Source organism: Macaca nemestrina, chromosome 2 (genome assembly GCF_043159975.1).
Source record: "Macaca nemestrina isolate mMacNem1 chromosome 2, mMacNem.hap1, whole genome shotgun sequence".
Classification (NCBI taxonomy): Eukaryota; Metazoa; Chordata; class Mammalia; order Primates; family Cercopithecidae; genus Macaca; species Macaca nemestrina.
This window is the reverse complement of record NC_092126.1, coordinates 112,135,412-112,160,641: the sequence shown is the minus strand read 5'-3', so window position 1 is coordinate 112,160,641 and position 25,230 is coordinate 112,135,412. Positions and strand designations below refer to the sequence as shown.

General features: G+C 47.1%; 1 protein-coding gene across 7 annotated transcripts; it reads left to right on the top strand.

Annotated features, from left to right (window-relative positions):
- The first annotated feature begins 1,734 nt into the window (after positions 1-1,734).
- On the top strand, positions 1,735-23,749 carry LOC105480418 (inositol hexakisphosphate kinase 2). Of its 7 annotated transcripts, none has more exons than XM_011739256.3 (7): positions 1,790-1,890; positions 3,507-3,716; positions 15,949-16,270; positions 18,193-18,418; positions 19,901-20,076; positions 22,029-22,204; positions 22,984-23,749. In XM_011739256.3, exons 3-7 carry the CDS (start codon positions 16,069-16,071, stop codon positions 23,482-23,484), a joined length of 1,281 nt encoding a protein of 426 aa, XP_011737558.1. In that variant the 5' UTR covers positions 1,790-1,890; positions 3,507-3,716; positions 15,949-16,068; the 3' UTR covers positions 23,485-23,749. The 7 variants fall into 7 exon arrangements, with proteins under 7 accessions (XP_011737561.1, XP_011737556.1, XP_011737562.1 ...); XM_011739257.3 differs by having other exon boundaries at positions 15,946-16,270; XM_011739254.3 differs by lacking the exon at positions 3,507-3,716 and having other exon boundaries at positions 1,736-1,890; positions 15,946-16,270.
- The last annotated feature ends 1,481 nt before the right edge of the window (positions 23,750-25,230 follow it).

Sequence of the window (25,230 nt, the reverse complement as noted above, 5' to 3'; positions counted from 1 at the left end):
GGGCAGGTTACAGTCTGAAATGAGGGGCTCTGAGAGCTGGGGTGCAGCCCTTTGGAAATCTGTGCAATCCAGGCATGGAAACAACCATAGCTCATACACTGTGGAGGAGAGTGCATGGGGTGTGATGTGTGAGGAACACTGGGAGATTTAGCAGCAAGGCTGAAAGCTGGCCGGGAAGATACAGTCAGAGGGGTAATAGGGAATCAGGAGGGTCCTGCTGTCTCTCTTTTTCCTTGGAGAGGAGGTACTCCACGGTTCTGAGCAGGGATTGGGAGGGTCTGACTCATGTATTCACAGGCTGATGTGTGCAGAACAGACTGAAGGCATCAGGGGCGGCAACAGGAGCCCAGGAGGCAGCTGTGACATTGCCCTCGAGAGAAATGGTGGCAGTTTGGACTCAGTGGAGTATGGACATGGCAGGAAGTGATTTCATTTTGGGTAGATGATGCTGATGGGGACAACAGAACTTTCTGGTGCACTGGATATAGCTGGGAAAGAGAGTAGTCAAGGGGTACTTTGAGGTGTTTGGCTTGAACAATAAGAAGGGTTGAGGTGCTATCACTCTATTTGGGGGAAGTGGGGTGAAGTAGGTTTGGCGGATGAGCCAGCGTTAGGGTGGCACAAGTTGCGTTTGAGATGCCAATGACTGGAAGTCAGAGTGCAGACGTTTAGTTGACAGTGGGACTAGTGAATCTGCCACTCAGGAAGGGTCTGGACTGGACAAACACTTTTAGGAGTGATTGACATGGTGGCATTCGAAGTCATGAGCCTGGATAAGATTTTGGAAGAGTGAGCGTAGACAGAAAACACACAGATGAGAAACTGGTGAGATTGGAGGAAACCAGGTGGACATGGAGCCCTGGAAACCACATGCTAGGGTGAGAGGAGCTGCTCACAGGAAGTCTCTCCTGTCCACTGTTACAAGGTCAGGCATATTTATTTATTTTCCCTTTTTGTTCACTGCTGTATGTCCAATACAGAGTGTAAGTGCTTAATAAATACTTGTTGAATTAAGGAGTGTATGAGTGAATTTACACCTTTGCAAACACCCAGTACACAGGGCTGCAACATTGGCCTTCTTTACAGAAAGAGCAGAGATCAGGTATGAGGCTCTGCCCACTCTCAGTGGCACTAACCCTCTCCTTTGCCTTTCACAGCTACACTGACATTCAGTCAGGTGAGAGCCCTTCTGTCCAACACAGGCCCAAGACAAATGAGCCTCAGACAAGCCCTGTGGTGTGGAGCTTGGTGGGAGCTGGCTTGGGCACTGGGTCATCCACCAGTCCCCAGAAAACTCTATGGCCACTTCTCTGTCTACCCTTCCATATCTAATAATCTGTCTGTCTGTATATATAACCATTTCTTTGTCCACCGTCTACAGTCACTCTTTTGTCCCTCTTTCCGTCTATTCACATCCAGTCTTCTGTCCATCTGCTAGAGTCACCAACTTCCCAGTTTGTAGTGGACTGTCTCTGTGTTAGCATTGAAATTCCTGCATCCTGCGAAATCGCTCAGTACTGAACAAACCAGGACTGTTGGTCAATCCATCTGTTTCCCAGGTATCCTGATGTCCATCGGCCAGCAGCTAGTCTGTCCACCCAACCGCACATCACACCTCCTGACCATCCTCCCCGACGGAGGACAATGCTCCGCCCTCTCTGGCCCCGCCCCCAGTCACCACCTTTTCCGGAAGCTGCTGCAGCGAATCCTGGCACCCTAGCAACAGCGCCTTTCAGGCTGTCCAGTCCGCGTGCGCAGCTCCTAGGACGAGCCAATAGCGAGGGGCACCGGGAGCGAGGTGCAGGGGGCGGGGCTCGGCCTGGCTGCAGCCATTTTGGTGCGAGAGAAACAATAGGTCGGAAGCGCCGAGGAACCCGGCTGAGGCAGCAGGTAACGCTCGCGTCTTATGGCCCTAGTGCCCCAGGAACTTTGAGGGCGATTTTTTTGGGCTACTGGGAGATGGGATCTCTGATCATTGGAGTCTCCCAGCTTATTTGGGAAGGACTTCTTCCGTGGTCTTTGTGGGGGAAATCTCCCGGGGTCTTTGTGGATTCGATTTCCCTGGGTAATTTGGGAGGAGCCTTTTTCTTCTGATCATTGAGGGAGAGATTTCCCTGATTTTGGGAGTGCAGAATCTTCCCCGGTCATTGGAGAGGTCTCCCGGGTTGGTGGGGGGACAGGATCTTTCCTGGTCATTGAGGAGATCTCCCCCGGTCTTGGGAAACGCAAGATCTACGGTGTCATTGAGGGGTCTCCCCAGGTCATTGGCGGCCACGATCTCCCCAGGTATTTGGCGGGTTGGGGGGTCTTCTTCCCAGATCTTTGGATAGGGAGTCAGCCCAGCGCCGCAGGTAGTGTTACCTGGGGTCGGCAGATGTGCAGCCATTTTGAATGTTGAATGCCATTTGGGCCCGTCAGATGGTGTTCGATGAGGGAATCTACACACTTAACCTCACTGTAGAAAAAAGGCCTTTAAATGGATAAGAGGACACCTTTATAGTGGTATTTCCACTCTTTACTTTTGATTAGAGACCGCTTTTGTCTTTTGCATCCTAATGCCTTATTTCATTTTAGGATTGTATTCGGTTTCGTATATCAAGAAAGCTACACTAGCAGAAAAATGGGTGAAAATAAAATGTAGAAACCAGTAAAATCTAGTGCTCTTAAATACCAGAGGAAATAGAACTAGTCACTGGTTGGAATTAAGCATTTCCGTAGCAGAATGTACATAGAACAAAAAATCATCTTGAATAGTTTTAAGAAAAAGTACTGGAACTTTGGAACGTGGTAACAAAAATGTTGTAGATCATCAGTTCTATGATATTTTTAATAAAGGATCATGATTACAGTAATTTTGTTGAATTCTAGTGTTTAAAATGTTTGCTGTATTTGCAATTGTAGCCAGGTAATATTTTAAGTGAACTAAGATGCTTATTTATGTAGGTTGTTGCTGTGGGGTTTGTATAATTGCATCCTGTAACTTGGGTGTTAAGTATTTAAAGAGAAGCTTCAGGGTGTTGTTTTAACTTTAGCCACTATCAGAGTTAGAAAGGGCCAAATGAATACTTTATCATATTTGACATAATAGACAAGTTGATGGCTTTTGAGAAAAGTTAAACTATTAACTGTCATTAAAAATTTTTTTTTATATTTTCTGTGGTCTTGTCTGACATTGTCATTTCGATAGATTTACCTTCTTTGTGACTTTAGAATTCACAGGCATTGTTAGAAATCAAATGGAGAATCACTTGAGCCCAGCAGTTCAAGATCAGCCTGGGCAACATAGCAACACCCTGTCTCTACAAAAAAAAAAAAAAAAAAAGAGAGAGAAAGAAATCAAATGGATAAGAACAAGGACTAGAGTTGATACAGTTGTAGAAACTAGTTTTTTTGTTTGTTTGGTTTGTTTTTTATGCAGGGCCTGGGTAGGGAGGGAGCAAGGCAGGGACCTGGGAGATCTAGAAATCAGTGTAACAGATATAATAGACTTCTTTTGTGCTTCAAAGCTTCCTAGGTGACAGACAGGTACACTGTATGCTAGCCCTGTATCTGTCTGAGCAGTGGAATGTGCCGGGAAAGAAGGAGCAACCACTGACTGAACCTTTGCCAGTCTCCCTTCCAAGAGGGATGCCAGAGCCTTCTGTATGCTCCTGAGATGTCACTGGTATCTAGGCAACAGGGATGAGCCTGAACCTCTCTGAGGCCAGCTTGCTGAGGTGAAAATTTTCCATTGTTTGGCTCATAAAGAGGATGCATTGGGGAAGAATTTTCCCTTTAAGTGAAGTTATTTCACCTAGTGAGATAATCTTGTTAAGTAACAAATTGAACACACTCTTGTACATTAGAAAGTAAGCAATTGATTATTCTCATGTTATTACATTTTAAAGCATGTATTTGTATTTTTAAATAAATTATGTTTTTGCCCATTTGTGCACCATATAATAAAAGTAATAAGAAGTAGTTGTGTTTTACAGTATATTATGGTGGCAAGGAAATGTCCTTTTCTCCAAAAATTGAATTTAGAGCCCACCTCAGGATTTGGAGAAGTCTATTTGCCGAGATGATGCACAGTTGATTTGGGTCTGTCACACATCACCAGCTTCAGTAGTTACTAATTGCTGGCCAATCTTGTTTCATCTACACTGTGCCCATCCCCATCATTGCCCTACTTTTTTTTTTTTTTTTGATACACAGTCTCGCTCTGTCACCAAGGTTGGAGTGCAATGGTGCGATCTTGGCTCACTGCAAGCTCCGCCTCCTAGGTTCACGCCATTCTCCACGCTCAGCCTCCTCGCCTGGCCTGCCCTACCTTTTTTTTTTTTTTTTTTTTGAGACGGAGTCTCGCTCTGTCGCCCAGGCTGGAGTGCAGTGGCGCGATCTCGGCTCACTGCAAGCTCCGCCTCCCGGGTTCATGCCATTCTCCTGCCTCAGCCTCCCGAGTAGCTTGGACTACAGGCGCCCACAACCGCGCCCGGCTAATTTTTTGTATTTTTAGTAGAGACGGGGTTTCACCGTGGTCTCGATCTCCTGACCTTGTGATCCGCCCGCCTCGGCCTCCCAAAGTGCTGGGATTACAGGCGTGAGCCACCGCGCCCGGCTGCCTGCCCTACCTTTTAAAGAAAGGGCCAGGGCCAGGCTTGGTGGCACACGCCTGTAATCCCAGCACTTTGGGAGGCCAAGGTGGTTGGATCACGAGGTCAGGAGTTCAAGACCAGCCTGGCCAACCTGGTGAAACCCCATCTCTACTAAAAATACAAAAACTAGCTGGGCACCGTGGCACGTGCCTGGAATCCAAGCTACTCAGGAGGCTGAGGCAAGAGAATCGCTTGAACCCAGTGGGTAGAGATTGCAGTGAGCCAAAATCGCGCCACTGCACTCCAGCCTGGGTGACAGAGTGAGACGCCATCTCAAAAAAACAAAAAGGAAAAATAAAGAGCCGAGGGTGGTGGCTCACGCCAGTGATACCAACCCTTTGGGAGGCCGAGGTGGGCGAATCACTTGAGATCGGGAGTTTGAGACCAGTCTGACAAACATGGTGAAACCCCGTCTGTACTAAAAATACAAAAATCAGCTGGGTGTGGTGACGGGAGCCTCTGTCTCAAAAAAATAAAACTAAACAAATTTCTGGGATGTACTCCCTTTGAAATTCAGGGTTTTTTTTTTTTTGTATGAGGCGGATTCTCGCTGTGTCACCCAGGCCTGAGTGCAGTGGTGCGATCTCGGCTCACTGCAACCTCCGCCTCCCGGGTTCAAGCTATTCTCATGCCTCAGCCTCCCGAGTAGCTGGGATTACAGGTGCGTGGCACCACACCTGGCTAATTAATGTTGTTTGCTTTCTCTGTGTATCCACGTATCTTACTTGAGACACTCCTATGTGTTTTCGAAATTGGAGTGTCTAATCCCAAACCTAAGGAAGAGTAAAACTTCTTTTAATGGAATGAAACGTGTTAACAAGAAGCAGAACATCTGGCTCTAGTGTTGTTGCTTTTGCATTTAGTTTGTGAGAATGTGCCCATTTGGAACCTGGGCTACATCTCCTAAGTCTGGGTTTGTGGAAGGCTGCCACGTTGCTTGGTCTGGCCCTGGGGTGCTATGGCCCAAATTCCCCAGGCCATATTACTCTACCTTAACCCCACCTGTTAGAAGAGCCCACCTGTTATGGCTCCTTGCCTTGAACCTTGTCTTGCTCTTTTAGTTTGGGCTGCTTTGGGGCCAACAGGCCTTCCTAACTAAAGCTGCACACTCAAATGAGATGACCCATGGGCTGTGTGAGCTTGTCTCAGCTTTCATGGGGATTGCAAAAATCTCACGTCCCCCTTCAGTGTTTGTTTTATAAGAATAGGTTATTTTTGCTTTGCAAGTGTAAAACTAACATTGGATATGACTTTTTGGTATAACTACTCACCTGCCCATTCAGATTTTTATATGCCCTAGTGTCTGAGATTTATATATTATTATTATTATTATTATTATTATTATTTTTTGAGACGGAGTCTGGCTCTGTTGCCCAGGCTGGAGTGCAGTGGCTGGATCTCAGCTCACTGCAAGCTCCGCCTCCTGGGTTTCTGCCATTCTCCTGCCTCAGCCTCCCGAGTAGCTGGGACTACAGGTGCCCACCTCCGGCTATCATGCCACTGCACTCTAGCCTGGGCGACAGAGCAAGACTCTGTCTCAAAAAAACACAAAAAAACTTTTTTTGTAAAGACAGGGTCTCACTTTTTTTAACCCAGGCTGGTCTTGAACTCCTGGCATTAAGCAATCCTCCTGCTTCAGCAGGAAAAAAGCATCCAGAAAAAATCCTCAGCGTCCAAAAGGGCTGGGATTACAGGTGTGAGCCACTGCATTTGGCAAAGATCCCTTTTCTACACAAATTTGATGGTATTGTTGAGGCTGCAGCCACATTTGTTTGGGGAGTAACCTAACTGCAAGCCTGCCCACTTTCATTCTGATGCCTATTTGTTTGGATGTGCTTTATACTTGCTGTCTGTGGACTGTGCCGTGGTTCCTTCCTCCTCATCAGCAGGGAGTGGTGGTAAGCAGTTTACCTGCTTTTATGGGGTACCCTAAGGAGGTGTGCAGACTTGGTATCTGCTTAGCTCTGGTGCTGAAGAGTCGTCATATTTTTTGAGAACTTGCCTAGTTACTCAAGGAAGAAAGGAGGGCTGATTGTAGTATACTTGACCAAGGAATGTATATTTTTATGAGCTTGAACAACCTGACAAGAAAAACAATAACAAATAACTTGTTAAACCAACTTTTTGCACGTTGCTGAGATTATGATCTTCTTAAATTAGTTAATTCTTATTGAAGATTTTCAATTTTTCATCTACTATGAATAGAAGTTTTACTTGTAAGGCAGTAAAAGGTGTCATTCCTTGAACAGTATCTGTTCTTCCAGGCAAGTGCCACTGGAGGAGAGAGAGCCCAGTTGATTACAGACCCACTACTGAAGGGCTGGGGTTTTTCTTGCTTTGTGTTTGTATCTGAGCATGAGGATAAAAGTGTCAGTCTCTTCCTCAGGCTTTTGGGCCACCTCTGCCCTTTGTAGATTCTCTGCTGGGCATTTGGAACTAACACAGCAACTTCTAGGGTCTCACGTTGAAGACTTTATGGGTTAGTCAGAATGCTGCATTTACACTGGGAAGGCCAGAGGAGGACTGTAAATCCAGGAGACAAGGTCCTGGGGGATTTGGGAGGGTCAAACTTACAGGAGTGCCAGTTGGCAGCTGACGGGTTTAGATTTTGGGGCTTAAAAACTAATGGGATGTGTGATCTGGTTCAGTAGCTCATGCCTGTAATCCCAGCACTTCAGGAGGCTGAGGTAGGCGGATCATTGGATCCCAGGAATTCGAGACTAGCCTGGGCAACGTGGCGAAACCTTGTCTCTACTAAAAATAACAAAAAATTAGTTCGACATGTAGCATGTGCCTGTAGTCCCAGCTACTTGGGAGGCTGAGATGGGAGAATCACTTGAACCCAGGGAGGCAAGGCTACAGTGAGCTGTGATTACACCAACTGCACTTCAGCCTGGGAGACGTGAGTGAGACCCTGTCTTAAAAAAACAAAAACAAAACTAATGAACATGAGCAGCAGGACGACGGCAGGTGAGTCCTGGGAAAGTAAGGGACAGGACCCCTAGGATGATTTATCTCACACTCAAAGACTGTTTTTACTTTGGAAAATAACTTAAGCTCCTTGTAATGAGCGAGAGAAAAGTAAGATGTTAAAACTGGAAGTACCTTGTTGGCCTTCACTGCTGGTCCTGAAATGCAATCTTATTTTATTTTTACTTTTTTTAGAGACAGGGTCTCACTCTGTCACCCAGTCTAGAGTGCAGTGGCAGTCTCATAGCTCACGATAACCTCGACCTTCTGGGCTAAGGTGATCCTCCTGCCTCAGCCTTCTGCGTAGCTAGGACTACAGGCACGTGCCACCAAGCCTGGCTAATTTTTAAAACATTTTTTTAAAGACGGAGTCTCACTGTGTTGCCCAGGCTGGTCTCAAACTTCTGAGCTCAAGCAATCCTCTTACCTCAGCTTCCCAAACTGCTGAGATTATAGGTGTGAGCCTCCACGCCTGGCCTCAAATGTGATCTTGATTGACTGAATCCACTGCCGTCCTTACAAACTGGGTGATTCTGAAGAGATCAGTGTGACCTTTGCTTTGGAACTATGAATGCAGTTGAACTTGATTTTCCTAACAAAAATTTTAAAATATTTGCTGCATCTTATTTTGGAGAGCTAGCTCAGGACTTCTGAAGGATAATTGGCAAGTGTCTCTTTATTAGGACATAGTGCTGTGACTGGTGCAGTCTTTATTTATATATATATATATATATATATATATATATATATATATATTTTTTTTTTTTTTTTTTTTTTTTTTTTTTTGAGATAGAGTCTCGCTCTGTTGCTCTGGCTGGAGTGCAGTGGCGTGATCTCGGCTCACTGCAAGCTCCGCCTCCTAGGTTCAAGCGATTCTCCTGCCTCAGCCTCCCTAGTAGCTGGGACTACAGGCGCCCGCCCCCACGCCGGGCTAATTTTTTGCATTTTTAGTAGAGACGGGGTTTCACCATGTTAGCGAGGACGGTCTCGATCTCCTGACCTCGTGATCCGCCCCCCTCGGCCTCCCAAAGTGCTGGGATTACATTGAGCCACCGCACCTGGCCTGACTGGTGCAGTCTTAAAGAATTTTCCCAAGATCATATCTCATTCCTTTCTGGGCTGGTCTGGATGAACACTGCACTTAGGCCAAGTGGGTTGGGTGATACAAGCTGCCAGATTGCTGCCACAAACCTAGAATAGTTTGCAGACCCTTGTGAGGAGTATTTGTCTAAGTGAGATGTTGAAAGGACCTAGAGGAAATTGTCAGAGTTCCCTTGGTCGCAGGAACTGGTGCTGCATAGGGCACACTTTCGTCCCTGCTCCAGCAAAAGCAGCACTCAGGTGCTTGCCTGGGCAGGTCTGGGATGCCCTGCCCCTGTGGCTGCCCATTGGGACTGAATCACTTTTGGCATCCTTTATTTCAGAGGATGAATTCATGTGTCATTTGGGTTTGGCAGTGAGCTAAGAGCTAAACGGGGTAAACATTGCCCACTGGCAGGAAACGTATAATCTTGTCTGAAGCTAATGGACCGTTACTTTTTTGTTTGTTTGTTTGAGACAGTGTCTCGCTCTGTCACCTGGGCTGGAGTGTGGTGCAGCCTTGAGCTTTCTGGCTCAAGTGATCCCTCTACCTCTGCCTCCCAAGTAGCTGGGACAACAGGCATGTACCACCACACCTGACTAGTTATTTTTTGTAGAGACAAGGTCTCACTATGTTGCCAGGGTTGTTCTCAAACTCCTGGGCTCAAACAGTCCTCCTGCCTTGGCCTCCAAGTGCTAGGATTACAGGTGTGAGCCACCACACTGGCCCTATGGGACCATTGCTTATTGGCATATGAGAGAACTGTGACTTGAGGTAGCAAAAATCCCTCAGAGATTGAGACCTGTGAGCAATTTTGGCTTTAGTCTGAGAGAGTTGCTTCTCTGTGTTCCTGTTGAGTTACATTTCTTACAATGTGGTGGGAGATGGGAGACTGAGAATTGTCCTTGAAAAAGGGGTAACTGGCTTTTACAAGAGAACTGAAAATTCCTGGTATGTGTATAGAATCCATTTAGCTATTTCTAAGAAAATTTGGCCAGATGACTCATGCGTTGTATTCTAGCACTTGGAGAGGCTAAGGCAGAAGGATCACTTGAGACCAGGAGTTTGAGGCCAGCCTGGGCAACACAGCAAGCCCCCATCTCTTAAAATAAAGTTTGATATATTGCTAAAGGGGACATATGAGACCTTAGAATCAAGCATTGTTTTATCTAGAAGGTTTTAAAAATTGCTAAAATTCTTTATAATTCTAGCAGGTTATTCAGATAAACATATTTCTTTTTTATTATGTTTTTGTTTGTTTGTTTGTTTTGTTTTTTTTGTTTTTTTTTTGAGACAGGGTCTTGCTCTGTCACCCAGGCTGGAGTACAGTGGCGTGATCACGGCTCACTGCAGCCTTGACCTTCCAGGCTCCAGTGACCCTTCCACCTCAGCCTCCCAAGTAGCTGAGACCACAGGTACGTGCCATTGCACCTGGCTATTTTTTTAATATTTGGTAGAGACAAGGTGTCCCCATCTTGCCCAGGCTGGTGATAAACATATTTCTAGGTAGGCTGAAAGTTCCTTCTTCCTGTTCCCCTTACTTTGGAGTCCTCTAATCTGTCATTCCAGAAACCTGGTCAGATGAGGCAAAGAGATAGGGCAGCATAGTCGTGCTGGTGGTTCTAGAAAGGAGAAGCAGCTGAGAGACTACTGTGTCCCTTATGGAAAGGCTGAGATTTGTCCAGATTTTTGGAACAGAATCTGCTGTTTTGGGGGAAGAAGCTACATTGTTGTATGACTTTCATGAAATCACTCCAGTTAAAATCCGTGGTTTCTTCTTTATTAAAACCAGAATGAGGCTGGGTACGGTGGCTCACACCTGTAATCCCAGCACTTTGGGAGCCTGAGGGTGGATCATCTGAGGCTGGGAGTTTGAGACCAGCCTGTCCAACATGGAGAAACCCTGTCTCTACTAAAAATACATATAAAAATTAGCCAGGCGTGGTGGCGCATGCGTGTAATCCCAGCTACTTGGGATGCTGAGGCAGGAGAATCACTTGAACCTGGGAGGCGGAGGTTGTGGTGAGCCGAGATCAGGCCATTGCACTCCAGCCTGGGCAACAAGAGCGAAACTCCGTCTCAAAAGATAACATAACATAACATAACATAACATAACATAACATAACATAACATAACATAACATAACACAACACCAGAATGAAATGCTATTGAGGGCTCTGACCTTCTAGCACCTTGTGTGCAGCTTAAGAACAGTGTGTACTGTGGTTGTTATTCTCACTTGGAGTGAAGCTCTGAGTACGAAGGGTGGGCTGGATCAGTGTTTGTTTCTAGATGGATTTAAAACCATCAAGAGCCAGGCAGCCATCTGTGTTTTCCTGTTTCAATCTTGAATCCTCCTCTTCCCCCAGTATTTTCTCTCTCAGTTATAAAGGTAATGTGTGCTCAGAGTTGGAGGATATTATAAGAAGTTTAAAACATTCAGAAAACTGAAAAGCGGGCAATCATGATCTTACCACCTAGTATAGGGCAGGTTTTGTGGTGTCTGAAGCTTATATAAAATAATATAAATATATATAACATAAATATATAATTTGTAATTATACATGTAATTATAAATGCCATCTTTAAACAAAATAATGTACAAATATGAAAACAAAATTAGGTAAGAAAGTGAATGTTTGTTTAGATTGAAAAAAAATCACAAAAAGTCACACATTTAAAAATGCAGAAGAAAGTTCTACAGTACTTACCTCCCTACATTTTGGGGCAGCATTTTGACCACCGCTTGCTTGCCTTTTTATTTTTTTGGGGACAGGGTCTCATTTTGTCACCAGGCTCACTGCAGGCTCAGTCTCCCAGGTGCAAGCTATTCTCTTGCTTCAGCCCCCCAAGTAGCTGGGACTGTGGGCCCGTGCCACCACGCCCAACTAGTTTTTGTATTTTTAGTAGAGATGGGGTTTTACCATGTTGCTCAGGCTGGTATTGAACTCTTGAGCTTAAGCGATCTGCCTCCCAAAGTGCTACGATTACAAGCCTGAGCCACCGCACCTGGCCTGACCACCTCTTTCTATAATAGCAATATTATAGCTTTCTGTAGAGAGAACAGAAGGGTCACCATAGTATTCCTCAAGGGTAGTTGATCCCAACTTTTATTTGTTTGTTTGTTTGACATGGAGTCTCACTCAGTCATGCACGCTGAAGCTCAGTGGTATGATCAGAGATCACTGCAGCCTCAAACTCCTGGGCTCAAGAGATCCTCCTGCCTCAGCCTCCTGAGTAGCTAGGGTTACAGATGTGCACCACCACAACTTGCTAATTTTTTTGTAGAGATAGGGTCTTGCTGTATTGCCAAGACTAGTCTTGAACTTCTGGCCTCAAGTGATCCTACTGCCTTGGCCTTTTTTTTTTTTTTTTGAGACGGAGTTTCACTCTTGTTGCCCAGGCTGGAGTGCAATGGCGTGGTCTCGGCTCACTGCAACCTCCACCTCCCAGGTTCAAGTGATTCTCCTGCCTCAGCCTCCTGAGTAGCTTGGAATACAGGCGCCCGCCACCACGCACAGCTAATTTTTTGTATTTTTAGTAGAGACGGGGTTTCGCCATGTTGGGCAGACTGGTCTTGAGCTCCTGACCTCAGGTGATCCGCCTGCCTCAGCCTTCCAAAGTGCTGGGATTATAGGCATGAGCCACTGCGCCTGTCCTCCTTGTATTTTTTTAATTTTTTGTTTATTTTATTATTCTTTGTTTTTTTTTGTTTTTTTTTTTTGTAGAGAGGGGTTTTTGCCATGTTGCCTTGGCTGGTCTCGAACTCCTGGGCTCAATCAGTCCACCTGCCTCAGCCTCTCAAAGTGTTGGGATAACAGGCGTGAGCCACCACGCTTGGCCAAGCTGTAGTATATCCTTGAAGAATTCTTTTAGAGAAGGCTTGTGAATATCAAGCCTTTATTTATTTATTTATTTATTTTATTAATAGACAGGGTCCTGCTCTGTCACCCAGGCTGGAGTGCAGTGGCATGATCATACCTCACAGAATTCTGGAACTCCTGCACTCCAGTGATCCTCCCACCTCAGTCTCCCCACCATGCCTGACTAATTAAAAAATTATTTAGAGACTGGCTCTCACTATGCAGCTTGCCCAGTCTGGTCTCGATCTTTTGACCTCGTGATCCGCCTGCCTCGGCCTCCCAAAGTGCTGGGATTACAGGTGTGAGCCACCGTGTCCGGCCCCATCTTCCTTCTTGTAACTTAAAAGTTTATCATAAGTGAGGCCGGGTGCGGTGGCTCACGCCTGTAATCCCAGTACTTTGGGAGGCTGCAGCAGGCAGATTACTTGAGGCTAGTAGTTTGAGACCATCTTGACCAACATGCTGAACCCAGTCTCTACTAAAAAATGCAAGTTAGGCCGGGCGAAGTGGCTCACGCCTGTAATCCCAGCACTTTGGGAGGCTGAGGTGGGCAGATCACGAGGTCAGGAGATCGAGACCTGGCTAACACGGTGAAACCCCGTCTCTACTAAAAAAAATACAAAACATTAGCCGGGCGTGGTGGCAGACGCCTGTAGACCCAGCTACTCGGGAGGCTGAGGCAGGAGAACCGCTTGAACCTGGGAGGCAGAGGTTGCCGTGAGGTGAGATAATGCACTCTAGCTTGGGCAACAGAGCAAGACTCTGTCCCAGAAAAAAAAGAAAAGTGTATCATAAACGGCCCGGTTCGGTGGCACATGCCTGTAATCCCAGCACTTTGGTTAGGCCAAGGCAGGAGGATCACTTGAGCTCAAGAGTTTAGGACCAGCCTGAGCAACGTGGCAAAACCCCATCTCTACACAGAAATACAAAAATTAGCTGGATGTGGTGGTGTGTTCCTGTAGTTGTCCCAGCTACTTGGGAAGCTGAGGTGGGAGGATCACTTGAGCCTTGGTGGACAAGGCTGTGGTGAGCTGAGATTACACCACTTGTACTGCAGCCTTAACAATGGAGACCCTGTCTCAAAAAAAAAAAAAAAAAAAGTATATCATAAGCATTTTCTCCTGGTTAAAAAATATAAAATTGATAAGAAAGCTCTTTGTGGTATCCTAATAGTCCGTCACACAATTGTATGAAAAAAATATTTTTTGGCCGGGCGCGGTGGCTCAAGCCTGTAATCCCAGCACTTTGGGAGGCCGAGGCGGGCGGATCACGAGGTCAGGAGATCGAGACCATCCTGGCTAACACGGTGAAACCCCGTCTCTACTAAAAAAATACAAAAAAAAACTAGCCGGGCGAGGTGGCGGGCGCCTGTAGTCCCAGCTATTCGGGAGGCTGAGGCAGGAGAATGGCGTAAACCCGGGAGGCGGAGCTTGCAGTGAGCTGAGATCCGGCCACTGCACTCCAGCCCGGGCGACGAGACTCCGTCTCAAAAAAAAAAAAAAAAATATATATATATATATATATATATATTTTATATATATATATATTTATATATTTATTTATATATATATATTTATATATTATATAAATATAATATATAATAATATAAAGACCATCCTGGCTAACACAGTGAAACCCTGTCTCTACTAAAAATACAAAAAAAATTAGCCGGGCATGGTGGCGGGCACCTGTAGTCCCAGCTACTCAGGAGACTGAGGCAGGAGAATGGTGTGAACCCGGGAGGCAGACCTTGCAGTGAGCCGAGATCTCACCACTGCACTCCAGCCTGGGTGACAGAGCAAGAGTCCATCTCAAAAGAAAAAGAAAGGAGAAATTAAGCTGGGCAGTGCCAGAGATCATGTGCCCTAGAGGCAGCTGTGTGGGATTCACTTGGGAGAAGTGGCTTATTGTCTCTGACCCTGGGTGAGTTTCCTAACCATCTCTAATCAGCTTCATTGTTTGCAATAGGGAGAGTAGTGTCTACCTCAAAGAAAGTGTCATGAGGACCAAATGACATAAGAAATTCCTGTCATGAGCCTGATACATAATAGGCGCTTTCCCCATATTAGAGGTCAGAGGGCACATCTCCTCCAGATCCATCCTCACTCCTCTCTCAGTTGGAGTCATGGGAACTGAAGGAGTTCCCAGTAAAATCTCTGTACAGATACTGAAATGTAACTCAAGCCCTATAAAGAATGCTAGTAGAGACTGCATAACTTGTAAATTAGACAAAACAGAGAACGAGTGTGACATGACCTGAACCGGTTAACAAGGTGCATACAGAGGTGTGCTTTGTTGATGCGGCATCCAGTGCGTGTCTGAGTGAGTGGATGCGAGCCCTGATTGCCCCAAAAGCATAACTTTGGTTTAAAGGTGTGTACCAGCTTTTGGTGATCAGGATAGAACTGATAAAAATAGTGACCTAGAACACTGTGTATCTTTTTAAATGGAGTTAACCAGCTTTGATCAGTTGTTTTAAGTTGTTAATCATTAAAACTGGACCCAAGCTCCATTGCTAATAAGGTTAATGGGGCTTGTCTTTGGCCTTGGGCAGGAACAGTGTGCATAGACAAACTGGACAAGTAAATAATGAGTCTTACCAGATAATGAGTAAGCAGGTTTTCCCTGTATTTAAATGCATTTTATAAAAATATAATTAATGGGGCTGGGTGCGGTCGCTCACGCCTGTAATCCCAGCACTTTGGGAGACCGAGTCAGGCAGATCATGAGGTCAAGAGATCGAGATCATGCCAGCCAATGTGGTGAAACCGCGTCTCTACTAAAAATACAAAAACTAGCTGGGCATGGTGGTGCATGCTTGTGATCCCACCTACTCAGGAGACTGAGGCAGGAGAATGGCTTGAACCCGAGAGGCGGAGGTTGCAGTGAGCCGAGATTGTGCCACTGCACTCCCGCCTGACGACAGAGTAAGACTCCATCTCAAAAAAAAAAATTTATATACGTGTGTGTGTGTGTGTGTGTGTGTGTGTATAAAATTAAATGGGAGACTTGGGCATCATCCACTTAAAGCTTGACACTCTTATTAGAAAATGGTAAGATTTAATCCAAATATTAGGCATGAAATTGTGATTTCACCTCACCCTGGCATCAGTTTTGCCTGTGATAGTGGCTTTCTAACACCGTAGTGGGACCTCTGCCTTTTTAGGGCCCCTGGAACCCATTCCCTGCCTGTCTGCATCTAACCCCGCCCCATGAGCTCATAGTGTTTTTGTTTTTCTGCCGGAGAAGGAGGGGCCAAGGTGGGTGGCATGGGCGGAGTCCCGCAAGAGCTCAGACTGTTTGTCTTTGTCTTTATGCTGGAGGAGCAGGGTGAGCAGCTCTAAGGCATTTCCCACGCTACTTCGAACCCCCATGTCATCATTGTGTTTGCTTCTAGCAGAGCATCCTGGCCAGAACAAGCCAAGGAGCCACAACGAGAGGGACACACAGACAACAGACGGAAGACGTACTGGCCGCTGGACTCCGCTGCCTCTATCTCCCCGCCATCTGCGCCCGGAGGATGAGCCCAGCCTTCAGGGCCATGGATGTGGAGCCCCGCGCCAAAGGCGTCCTGCTGGAGCCCTTTGTCCACCAGGTCGGGGGGCACTCATGTGTGCTCCGCTTCAATGAGACAACCCTGTGCAAGCCCCTGGTCCCAAGGGAACATCAGTTCTACGAGACCCTCCCTGCTGAGATGCGCAAATTCACTCCCCAGTACAAAGGTAAGTCCCAGCTGCTGGAGGGGTTGCCACACTGGTGAGGAGATGTGAGGGATCGTGGCCATGGAAGGCCCTGGCAGCCATCCCTGGAACCCTCACTCCCTCCCACTCTGTGCTTTCCCTCCCTCTCCTCCTTCTCCTCCTCCTGGCCCTCAGCCCAGCATCTCACACCCTCAGTTTTCAAGCCCTGGTAAGATTGCTCAATTCTGTTTTGTTTTGTGGATTTGAGTTTGATTTTGGTAGAAGTGTAGTTGTGTTTTATGTTCAGGTGTCTCTTGATCACAGTAACCCATAGTCCCCCATTGAGGGGACAGTGGGGGAAGACTTTGGGAGGATTTTAACCCAGAATACTTGCCGCCTGCTTTTTGTCCTCCAGGAAACCAGAAGCCCGGGTGATTAGGTAGGCCGGGGGAGCAGGGTTGAGTCAGATGGAATGCAGGAGTGGGAGGCCTGTGCTGATTAGCCCAAGCCCTTTGCTGTTACAGAATGTCCCCAAAATTGCTATGTGAAAGCAACCCTTCGATTCACATATGATAATTTCTAATTTCTTTTTATAATGTATTTTATAGGGGATATCAGCAGCCACCAGCATGGTGGGGTCTTTGTTGGGGAGTGGGGGAGACTTTTGTAAATCTAGGAAGAATCCATTAAATAAATTAATTTTAAATGTGCATTACCTGGTTACATAAAGGATTCTAGAACAACTTAGGTTCTTTTGGGACTCTTGAAACATTGTCTTTAAGGACAGAACGTACTGGGTACCTTTCTCTGTACTCTGAATATGCATGTGTATTGCGGTGGGGATGGGGGAGTTGGGGGCCCTCACTTGGTCCTTCTCTGTTGTTTTTTTCCAGGACAAAGCCAAAGGCCCCTTGTTAGCTGTCCGTCCCTGTCCCATTTTTTCCCCTGGTCCTTTCCCCTGTGGCCACAGGGAAGTGTGGCCTGAATCCCCTACCCCGGCTCCTCTGCACCCAGAGCTGGGAGCCACCTCAGAAGTGTCGTCTCTCTCTGAGCACGCATTCCCCTGCAGCAGTCGGGCGGGCAGCAAGGACTGAGCAGATTGAGTGATGCTGGGGCAGAGAGGCCTGGGAGGAAAGGTGTTCAGCCAGTCGTTTGTAAGGCGCTCGTCGGCACCTGCTGAAACGCCCCCACCTGACAGCCCCATCCTCAAAGACTGTCTAATTACTCATGGCAGGTTCTAGAGACTTAAGGGGGAACGCTGCTTTCAAGGCCACCACATGTCTGTGCTCCCCAACCAACTCTATCTGCCTTGTGTTCATTTTGTTATTTTGTGACGTGAGACTGCAAAGACCAATAAAAACATATTTTAAAAGAACAAAAGGCCTGGGTGCCTACCCGTGTGGGGGCACTGTGGGAAGCCTTTGCTAGGGTGTCTTGTGCTGTGTGGTTTGTTTTGTTTGCCCCTTTATTTTGTTTTGCTTACCCAATCTTCCCTTATTCTTGGATGCTTCTTAACCCTCAGGCAAACCTATGTTCCCCCTGTATTCAGGCTCTGCTTTAAAGCAAGCCATGAGGCTATTGGAGTTTCTGTTTAGGGCATTAAAAATTCCCGCAAACTATAAAGAGCAATGTTTTCAGTCTTTTAGGATTAGAAGAATTACATAAAAATTAATAAACATTTTCAATGATGGAAAAATGTGTCTTGTAATTCTTTGGTTCTTGCCTCGTTGAGTACATAAGAGAAGAAGACTCTCGGCCATGTTTGCTCCCTAATTGCTTGTCTTGTATGGTGTCATCTTTTCTAGCTGTTTTGATATTTGTTAAGTTTGCAGATGAGTTTGGGGCCTCTGGCAACATAGAGACTAAGGAACTGGGTAAGAAAAAAACAAATGTTACAATCATGTTACTTACAGTGCTTCTTCCTGTGGAATTAAAAGTACTTTCTGCTCCTCACCCCCTTCCAGGTGTGGTATCTGTGCGCTTTGAAGAAGATGAAGACAGGAACTTGTGTCTAATAGCATATCCATTAAAAGGGGACCATGGAATTGTGGACATTGTAGATAATTCAGACTGTGAACCAAAAAGTAAGCTCCTAAGGTGGACAACAAACAAAAAACATCATGTCTTAGAAACAGAAAAGACCCCTAAGGACTGGGTGCGTCAGCACCGTAAAGAGGAGAAAATGAAGAGGTGAGTGTAGACAGAGGACAACTCTGGGCTATGTGGGAGGGGAAGTGTTGGCGGTTTTGGTTATAGCCCAGTTCCCTGGAGCTAAGGACTCAAGTGGATTTAGTAGGTACCTGTCATTCAGTGGCCAATTCCTACATGGCGTGCTCAGCCTCTTTCTTTAGTTGACTCTGGTTAGATCCTGCCAGTTTGGGTATGACTGCTCTGTGCCAGGCTGTGTTCTGGAGATGTAGCAGTGACCAAGAGAGGAGCTATCCTTTTACCTCAGGTTGTTCACCAGTGGTGGGGGACAAAAGGGGCAATTGGGCATCCCTGAAACTCAGTGATCTCCTTAAGCAGGGCCATCCTACTCCTGCACCTTGGCAAAGCTTGTGAAAATATAAATAGTATATATATAAAGTAAAGCACATGTAATGTAGCTAAGTAGGTTGACTTAGTCTCATGGAATTTCAGTTCCTATTTTCCCAGTTGCCAGCTTTTGGAGTCAGGGAGGGGAACCTGGTTGTACTGGAGGCTAGGTGGTACCACTGCCTAGAAGAGGGCAGTGAAGGCTCTCCACATACGGGGCTGGGGAGCAGGGGTTGATCATGGATCTTAAGTTCTTTTTGCTGTAGAAAGTAGTGGATGGCTGGTCCCTTATGTTATTTTCTAAAATCAACTTTCTTGAGGTACACATGTGGTAAAATGTACCCATTTGAAGTGTTCAAAGAGTTTTGGCAAACGTGTACACGGTAAGCTACCACCACATCAAGAAGTCACTTTTCATTACTCTAGAACGTTTCTGGCCGGGTGCAGTGGCTCATGCCTGTAATCCCAGCACTTCGGGACGCCAAGGTGGGCGGATCACCTGAGGTCAGGAGTTCGAGACCAGCCTGACCAATATGATAAAACCCCGTCTCTACTAAAAATACAAAAATTAGCCAGGTGTGGTAGCATGCATCTGTAGTCCCAGCTACTTGGGAGGCTGAGACAGGAAAATCGCTAGAACCCGGAGGCGTAGGTTGCAATGAGCCGAGATCGCGCCATTGCACTCCAGCCTGGGCAATAAGAGCGAAACTCCATCTCAAAAAAAAGAAAAAAAAAAAAGAAAGATTCTTTGTACTTTAACCCTGGATTATTTATTTATTTATTTATTTATTTATTTATTTATTTTAACTTTTTTTATTTTGGAGTCTTGCTTGCTCTGTTGCCCAGGTTGGAGTGTAGTGGCATGATCTTCTTGGCTCACTGCAACCTCTGCCTCCCGGGTTCAAGTGATTCTCCTGCCTCAGCCTCCCGAGCACACCACCATGCCCGGCTAATTTTTGTATTTTTAGTAGAGACAGGGTTTCACCCTGTTGGCCAGGCTGGTCTCCAACTCCTGACCTCAAGTGATCTGCCCATCTCGGCCTCCCAAAGTGCTGGGATTACCCGCGTGAGCCACCGCACCCGGCCTTCTGAATTCTGATAAGACATACTGACTTATTGGTCTTTATCTCTTTATAGCCATAAGTTAGAAGAAGAATTTGAGTGGCTAAAGAAATCTGAAGTCTTGTACTACACTGTAGAGAAGAAGGGGAATATAAGTTCCCAGCTTAAACACTATAACCCTTGGAGCATGAAATGTCACCAGCAACAGTTACAGAGAATGAAGGAGAATGCAAAGCATCGGAACCAGTACAGTATCCTTTGTTCATGGGCATCTCTGCATTTGAGGGTAAGAGGAGAGGAAATGAGGAAGTCCGTTGGAGCTTGGAGAGAGAGGTTGGGTTTTTATAGTCATGGCTGAGTTTCTCCTACCTGGGTTATTCCAGGACACCCTGTATGATAATTATGGGCAAATAATCACTTTCCTCAGGGCAGCCACTGGCCTAGGAGTGCAGATGATGAGGAGTGGGGTATAATAATGGGTCTCTGGGGGGAGAGGGATGCCTCATGAAGGGGCCAGCTTGCATCAGGTGGGCTTTAGCCTAGGTAACCTAGAGGAAGAGGGCAAGGGGCTGCCCCCTGTTTTCAGACTCTTCAGAAGTCTCAAAACATTGTTCACCTGCCAAGGGCTGGGGTGTTTGGGTGAGGAGACTGACCTCTCAGTCCTGGTTCACCAGACTGCCACTGGGGCACGAGCTGTGCATGAGGAAATCTTTCTTTTTCTTTTCTTTTCTCTTTCTTTTTCCTTATCTTTGCTTTCTTTTTTCTTTTCTCCCTCTCTTTCTCTCTCTCTTCTTTTTTTTTTTTTTTTTTTTTTTTGAGACAAGAGTCTTGCTCTGTCCCCCACGCTGGAGTGCAGTGGTGTGATCTCAGCTCACTGCAACCTCCGTCTTCCAGGTTCAAGCGATTCTCATGCCTCAGCCTCCCGAGTAGTTGGGATTACAGGCATCTGCTGCCACGCCTGGCTCATTTTTCTATTTTTAGTAGAGACGGGGTTTCGCCATGTTGGCCAGGCTGGTCTCAACTCCTGACCTCAGGTGATCCACCTGCTTTGGCCTCCCAAAGTGCTGGGATAATAGGCATGAAGCACCACTCCCAGCCCTCTTCCTCCCAGACCCTCTCCTCCCCTTTGTAGAGATGAGGTCTCACTATATTGCCCAGGCTGGTCTCAAACTCCTGGACTCAAGTGATCCCCCTGCCTCAGCCTCCCAAAATGTTGGGATAACAGGCATGAGCCACCATGCCTAGCGTTTATCTATTTTTTGGTCTCTTAAAAAATGTAAAAACCGGCCGGGCGTGGTGGCTCAAGCCTGTAATCCCAGCACTTTGGGAGGCCAAGATGGGCGGATCACGAGGTCAGGAGTTTGAGACCATCCTGGCTAACACGGTGAAACCCCGTCTCTACTAAAAAATACAAAAAACTAGCTGGGCGAGGTGGCGGGCGCCTGTAGTCCCGGCTACTCGGGAGGCTGAGGCAGGAGAATGGCGTAAAAACCCGGGAGGCAGAGCTTGCAGTGAGCTGAGATCCGGCCACTGCACTCCAGCCTGGGCGACACAGCGAGACTCCGTCTCAAAAAAAAAAAAAAAAAAAAGTAAAAACCACTTCTAGCTTATAGGCCATAAACAGCAAGCACTGGGCCATAGTTAACCAGTTTCTGCTCTAGGGAGTACTGATGCCTTGAATGGGAAATGATGAGACAATGGTCTGTGCACTAGAGACACTCCATTATTTCTGGTCATTGTTTCTAGACCTTTTTTTAGTGCACACAGCTGGGAAGCAGACGTTTAAAGAGAAAACTATTTTCATGAGTTTGTACTTATATTTCCAGTTCACATTTAAGGCTACAGGATTTACTGAAGTTTCTTGATGTTCTACTTGTAATTGAGGACTTTGTTTTTGGACCCTAGTCCTACACTTAGCTAAGAGTTCAGGAAATGGTGTGTGTATCTCCCAGGCTAGAAGAGCCCAGGCCTCTGTTGAGTCCAGGTGCAGGCTGCTTTCATGCCAGTTCCCTGACAAGAAGTAAAGGTGTCTCTCAGCTTTCTAGTCAGCTCTGGACTCGCTGTGTGGGTGATGGCAGGACTAATGGACTATCCTGTGGGTTCAGGCTTCTCTGGGTCACTGCATCTAGGCACTGTACCTTGAGAGTATCAAGGACCCATGCAGTAGCACTTCCTTTTGAGGGTATTATTCTTAACTACTCAGAATTTATCTTACTGGAAAACCTGACTTCCCGCTATGAGGTGCCTTGTGTCCTTGACCTCAAGATGGGCACACGACAACACGGTGATGATGCTTCAGAGGAGAAGGCAGCCAACCAGATCCGAAAATGTCAGCAGAGCACATCTGCAGTCATTGGTGTGCGTGTGTGTGGCATGCAGGTGAGGGGGATGCTAGGGCTGGCTAGGGCATCCAGTGGCTGTCACTTCCTCACCCTGGCATAGTCCTGTTTGCTCAAAAGATTCCAGGCCAGGTGCAGTGGCTCACACCTGTAATCCCAGCACTTTGGGAGGTCAAGGTGGGTGGATCACCTGAGGTCAGGAGTTTGAGACCAGCCCAGGCAACATGGCGAAACCCTATCTCTACTAAAAATACAAAAATTGGCTGGGTGTGGTGGTGCACAACTGTAATGCCAGCTACTTGGGAGACTGAGGCATGAAAACAGCTTGAACCCAGGAGGCAGAGGTTGCAGTGAGCTGAAATCACACCATTGCACTCAAGCCTGGGTGACAGCGAGACTCTGTCTCAAAATAAAAAGATTCCAGATTTGACCCCACACGAGTCTGTTGCTTTTTGGTTGAAAGAGAAAGCATGCATGCCTGCATGATTCTCTCTCAGATTGGTCTGGTTAGCTGAGTCCAGAATCTGGATAGTAGTAGGGAGGAAGGCAAGAGGGTTAGGTCATCTCCAGTGACCCAGATGTTGAGTTGGGGTGCTGGGGCACAATGACCAAACTCAGGTTGGATGACTGCATCCCAGGTGTGGGCTGATGAGAGAGTATAGTGGATAGTGGCTCATGTGCGACTCGTGTACTTTATCTGATTTGGGCTTTCACATGCCGCCACCACCACACCACCCTTCCCTCCCACCCCCGGCCCCACCCAGAGTCCAGGGTTTGAGATGGCCCTCAGCCCCTGACTTGCTGGTCTCTCTCCTACAGGTGTACCAAGCAGGCAGTGGGCAGCTCATGTTCATGAACAAGTACCATGGACGGAAGCTGTCGGTGCAGGGCTTCAAGGAGGCACTTTTCCAGTTCTTCCACAATGGGCGGTACCTGCGCCGTGAACTCCTGGGCCCTGTGCTCAAGAAGCTGACTGAGCTCAAGGCAGTGTTGGAGCGACAGGAGTCCTACCGCTTCTACTCAAGCTCTCTGCTGGTCATCTATGATGGCAAGGAGCGGCCCGAAGTGGTCCTGGACTCAGATGCTGAGGATTTGGAGGACCTGTCAGAGGAATCAGCTGATGAGTCTGCTGGTGCCTATGCCTACAAACCCATTGGCGCCAGCTCTGTAGATGTGCGCATGATTGACTTTGCACACACCACCTGCAGGCTGTATGGTGAGGACACTGTGGTACATGAGGGCCAGGATGCTGGCTATATCTTCGGGCTCCAGAGCCTGATAGACATTGTTACAGAGATAAGTGAGGAGAGTGGGGAGTGAGCTTGCTAGCTGCTCCAGTACTTGAGAGAGACTCTGTGTCCCAGGCACAGCTGCGCTGTGTCAGGGAGGAGGCCGGTATGGCCAGGTGGTGGCTCCTGCAGCCTGGAGCTGATGTGCAGTGGCCTCTGTGAGCCCCAGCCTGAGCCAGCCCTAGCTGCGCTTGGAGTCTTTATTTATTTTAACTATTTCTTCAACATTCCACATTTGATGATGATACCTCTTTCTTCCATGAGTGTCTATGTTCTAATACAAATCTTTTATTGTATACCGTGCTACTGTCATTCTTTCCAAGGGTAGGCAATCCCCCTCCCAAGCCTCACCACATGCTGTGACCACCTCCCTGGCTCAGTAAGTATTCTGGCTGCCCCATGAATCGTAAAGTCAGCACAGCCTCTTGGCATGGTGTACAGTCTCCAACCCAGCCCCTGCAGGTTACCCAGAAAGGATCCCTGAGTTACGTACCTTCTGGGGTCTGTGCTGGCTGAGTGTCTCAGCACCTCTATCCAAAAACCACATGACACTTGACACAGGTCTTCTCATGGGCCCTATGCAGTTTAAGCCAGTTAGATAGCAGGTGCTCCAAACCTTGGGTCCAGCTTTTAATCCTTCCTATGCCACTGGCAGCAGCTAATTGGCTGGCTATTGTGATAGATGTCCTGGAGCCAATACTAGGGTCTCTAGCCTCTAGGGTCTGGTCCATTGGCAGCCATGGACTGTGTTATAAAGGGGCCCAGGTGATGGAGGGTACGATAAAAAGGCGTATTTGGGTAGGTAGGGTGGTACTCTTGGCCTCACCACTTGTCACCACTCCTGCCCAGCCCTAGTCCCCATTGCAATTTCACCAGTCTCATTCTTCAAGCAGTCCCAGACAGCACAGACCCTGAGATTCTACTCTGCCCCAGGAGGGCTTCTGGGAGGAGGAACCAAGAGAGGTCTTGAACTGCAGAGCCAGACCTGGTGCAGAGGAGGCAGGGTGTGGATGTCAGTTTCCAGCAGTTCTACCCCTCACCTGAACCTCGCACCAGGCCTATGCACTTTAGGTCTAAAAATAGGCAACTGGGTCAGACAGATTACGGGATAATGCCCGTAATCCCAACACTGGAAGGCCAAGGTGGGAGGACTGCTTCAGTCCGGGAATTTGAGACTAGCCAGAGCAACATAGCAAGACCTTGTCTCTACTGAAAAAAAAAGAAATTAGCTGAGTGTGGTGGTGCATGCCTGTAGTCCCAGAGACAAGAGGCTTGAGCCGGAAGATCAAGGCGGCAGTGAGCTTGATCATCCCACTGCACTCCAGCCTGGACAACAGAGCAAGACCCTGTCTCAAAAAATAAATACAAATAAAAATAGAAAACTTGCACACACTGGCCTGTACTCGCCCCCTGCTTCCTGGGCTCCGGCTTCCTGTGGAGTGTAGCTGGACCATTCTCAGCCACCGTCTCTCCAGGACCCTGAGGGCCTCTTCCCTGGGTCTTACAGGCACTCTTATTGCAAGGATTTCAAATACCTGGAGATCTGGGCTAACAGGAAAACTGGGTGGATCAAATAGGCTCTTAAGGCCACCGTGGTACCCCACTCCCTCTTTCAGCCCTCCTGTATGCTCTCAGAAAGGGGCATTGCAAATCTTAAGTCCTATAAAGACAATAAAACACAGCACGATGATAGCGATTGATAGGGGTGGGAGCTTGACGGACTATAGGAGAGGGAAGGGAAGAGTGTCCCAGGTAGAGGGAACCGAATATGCAAAGG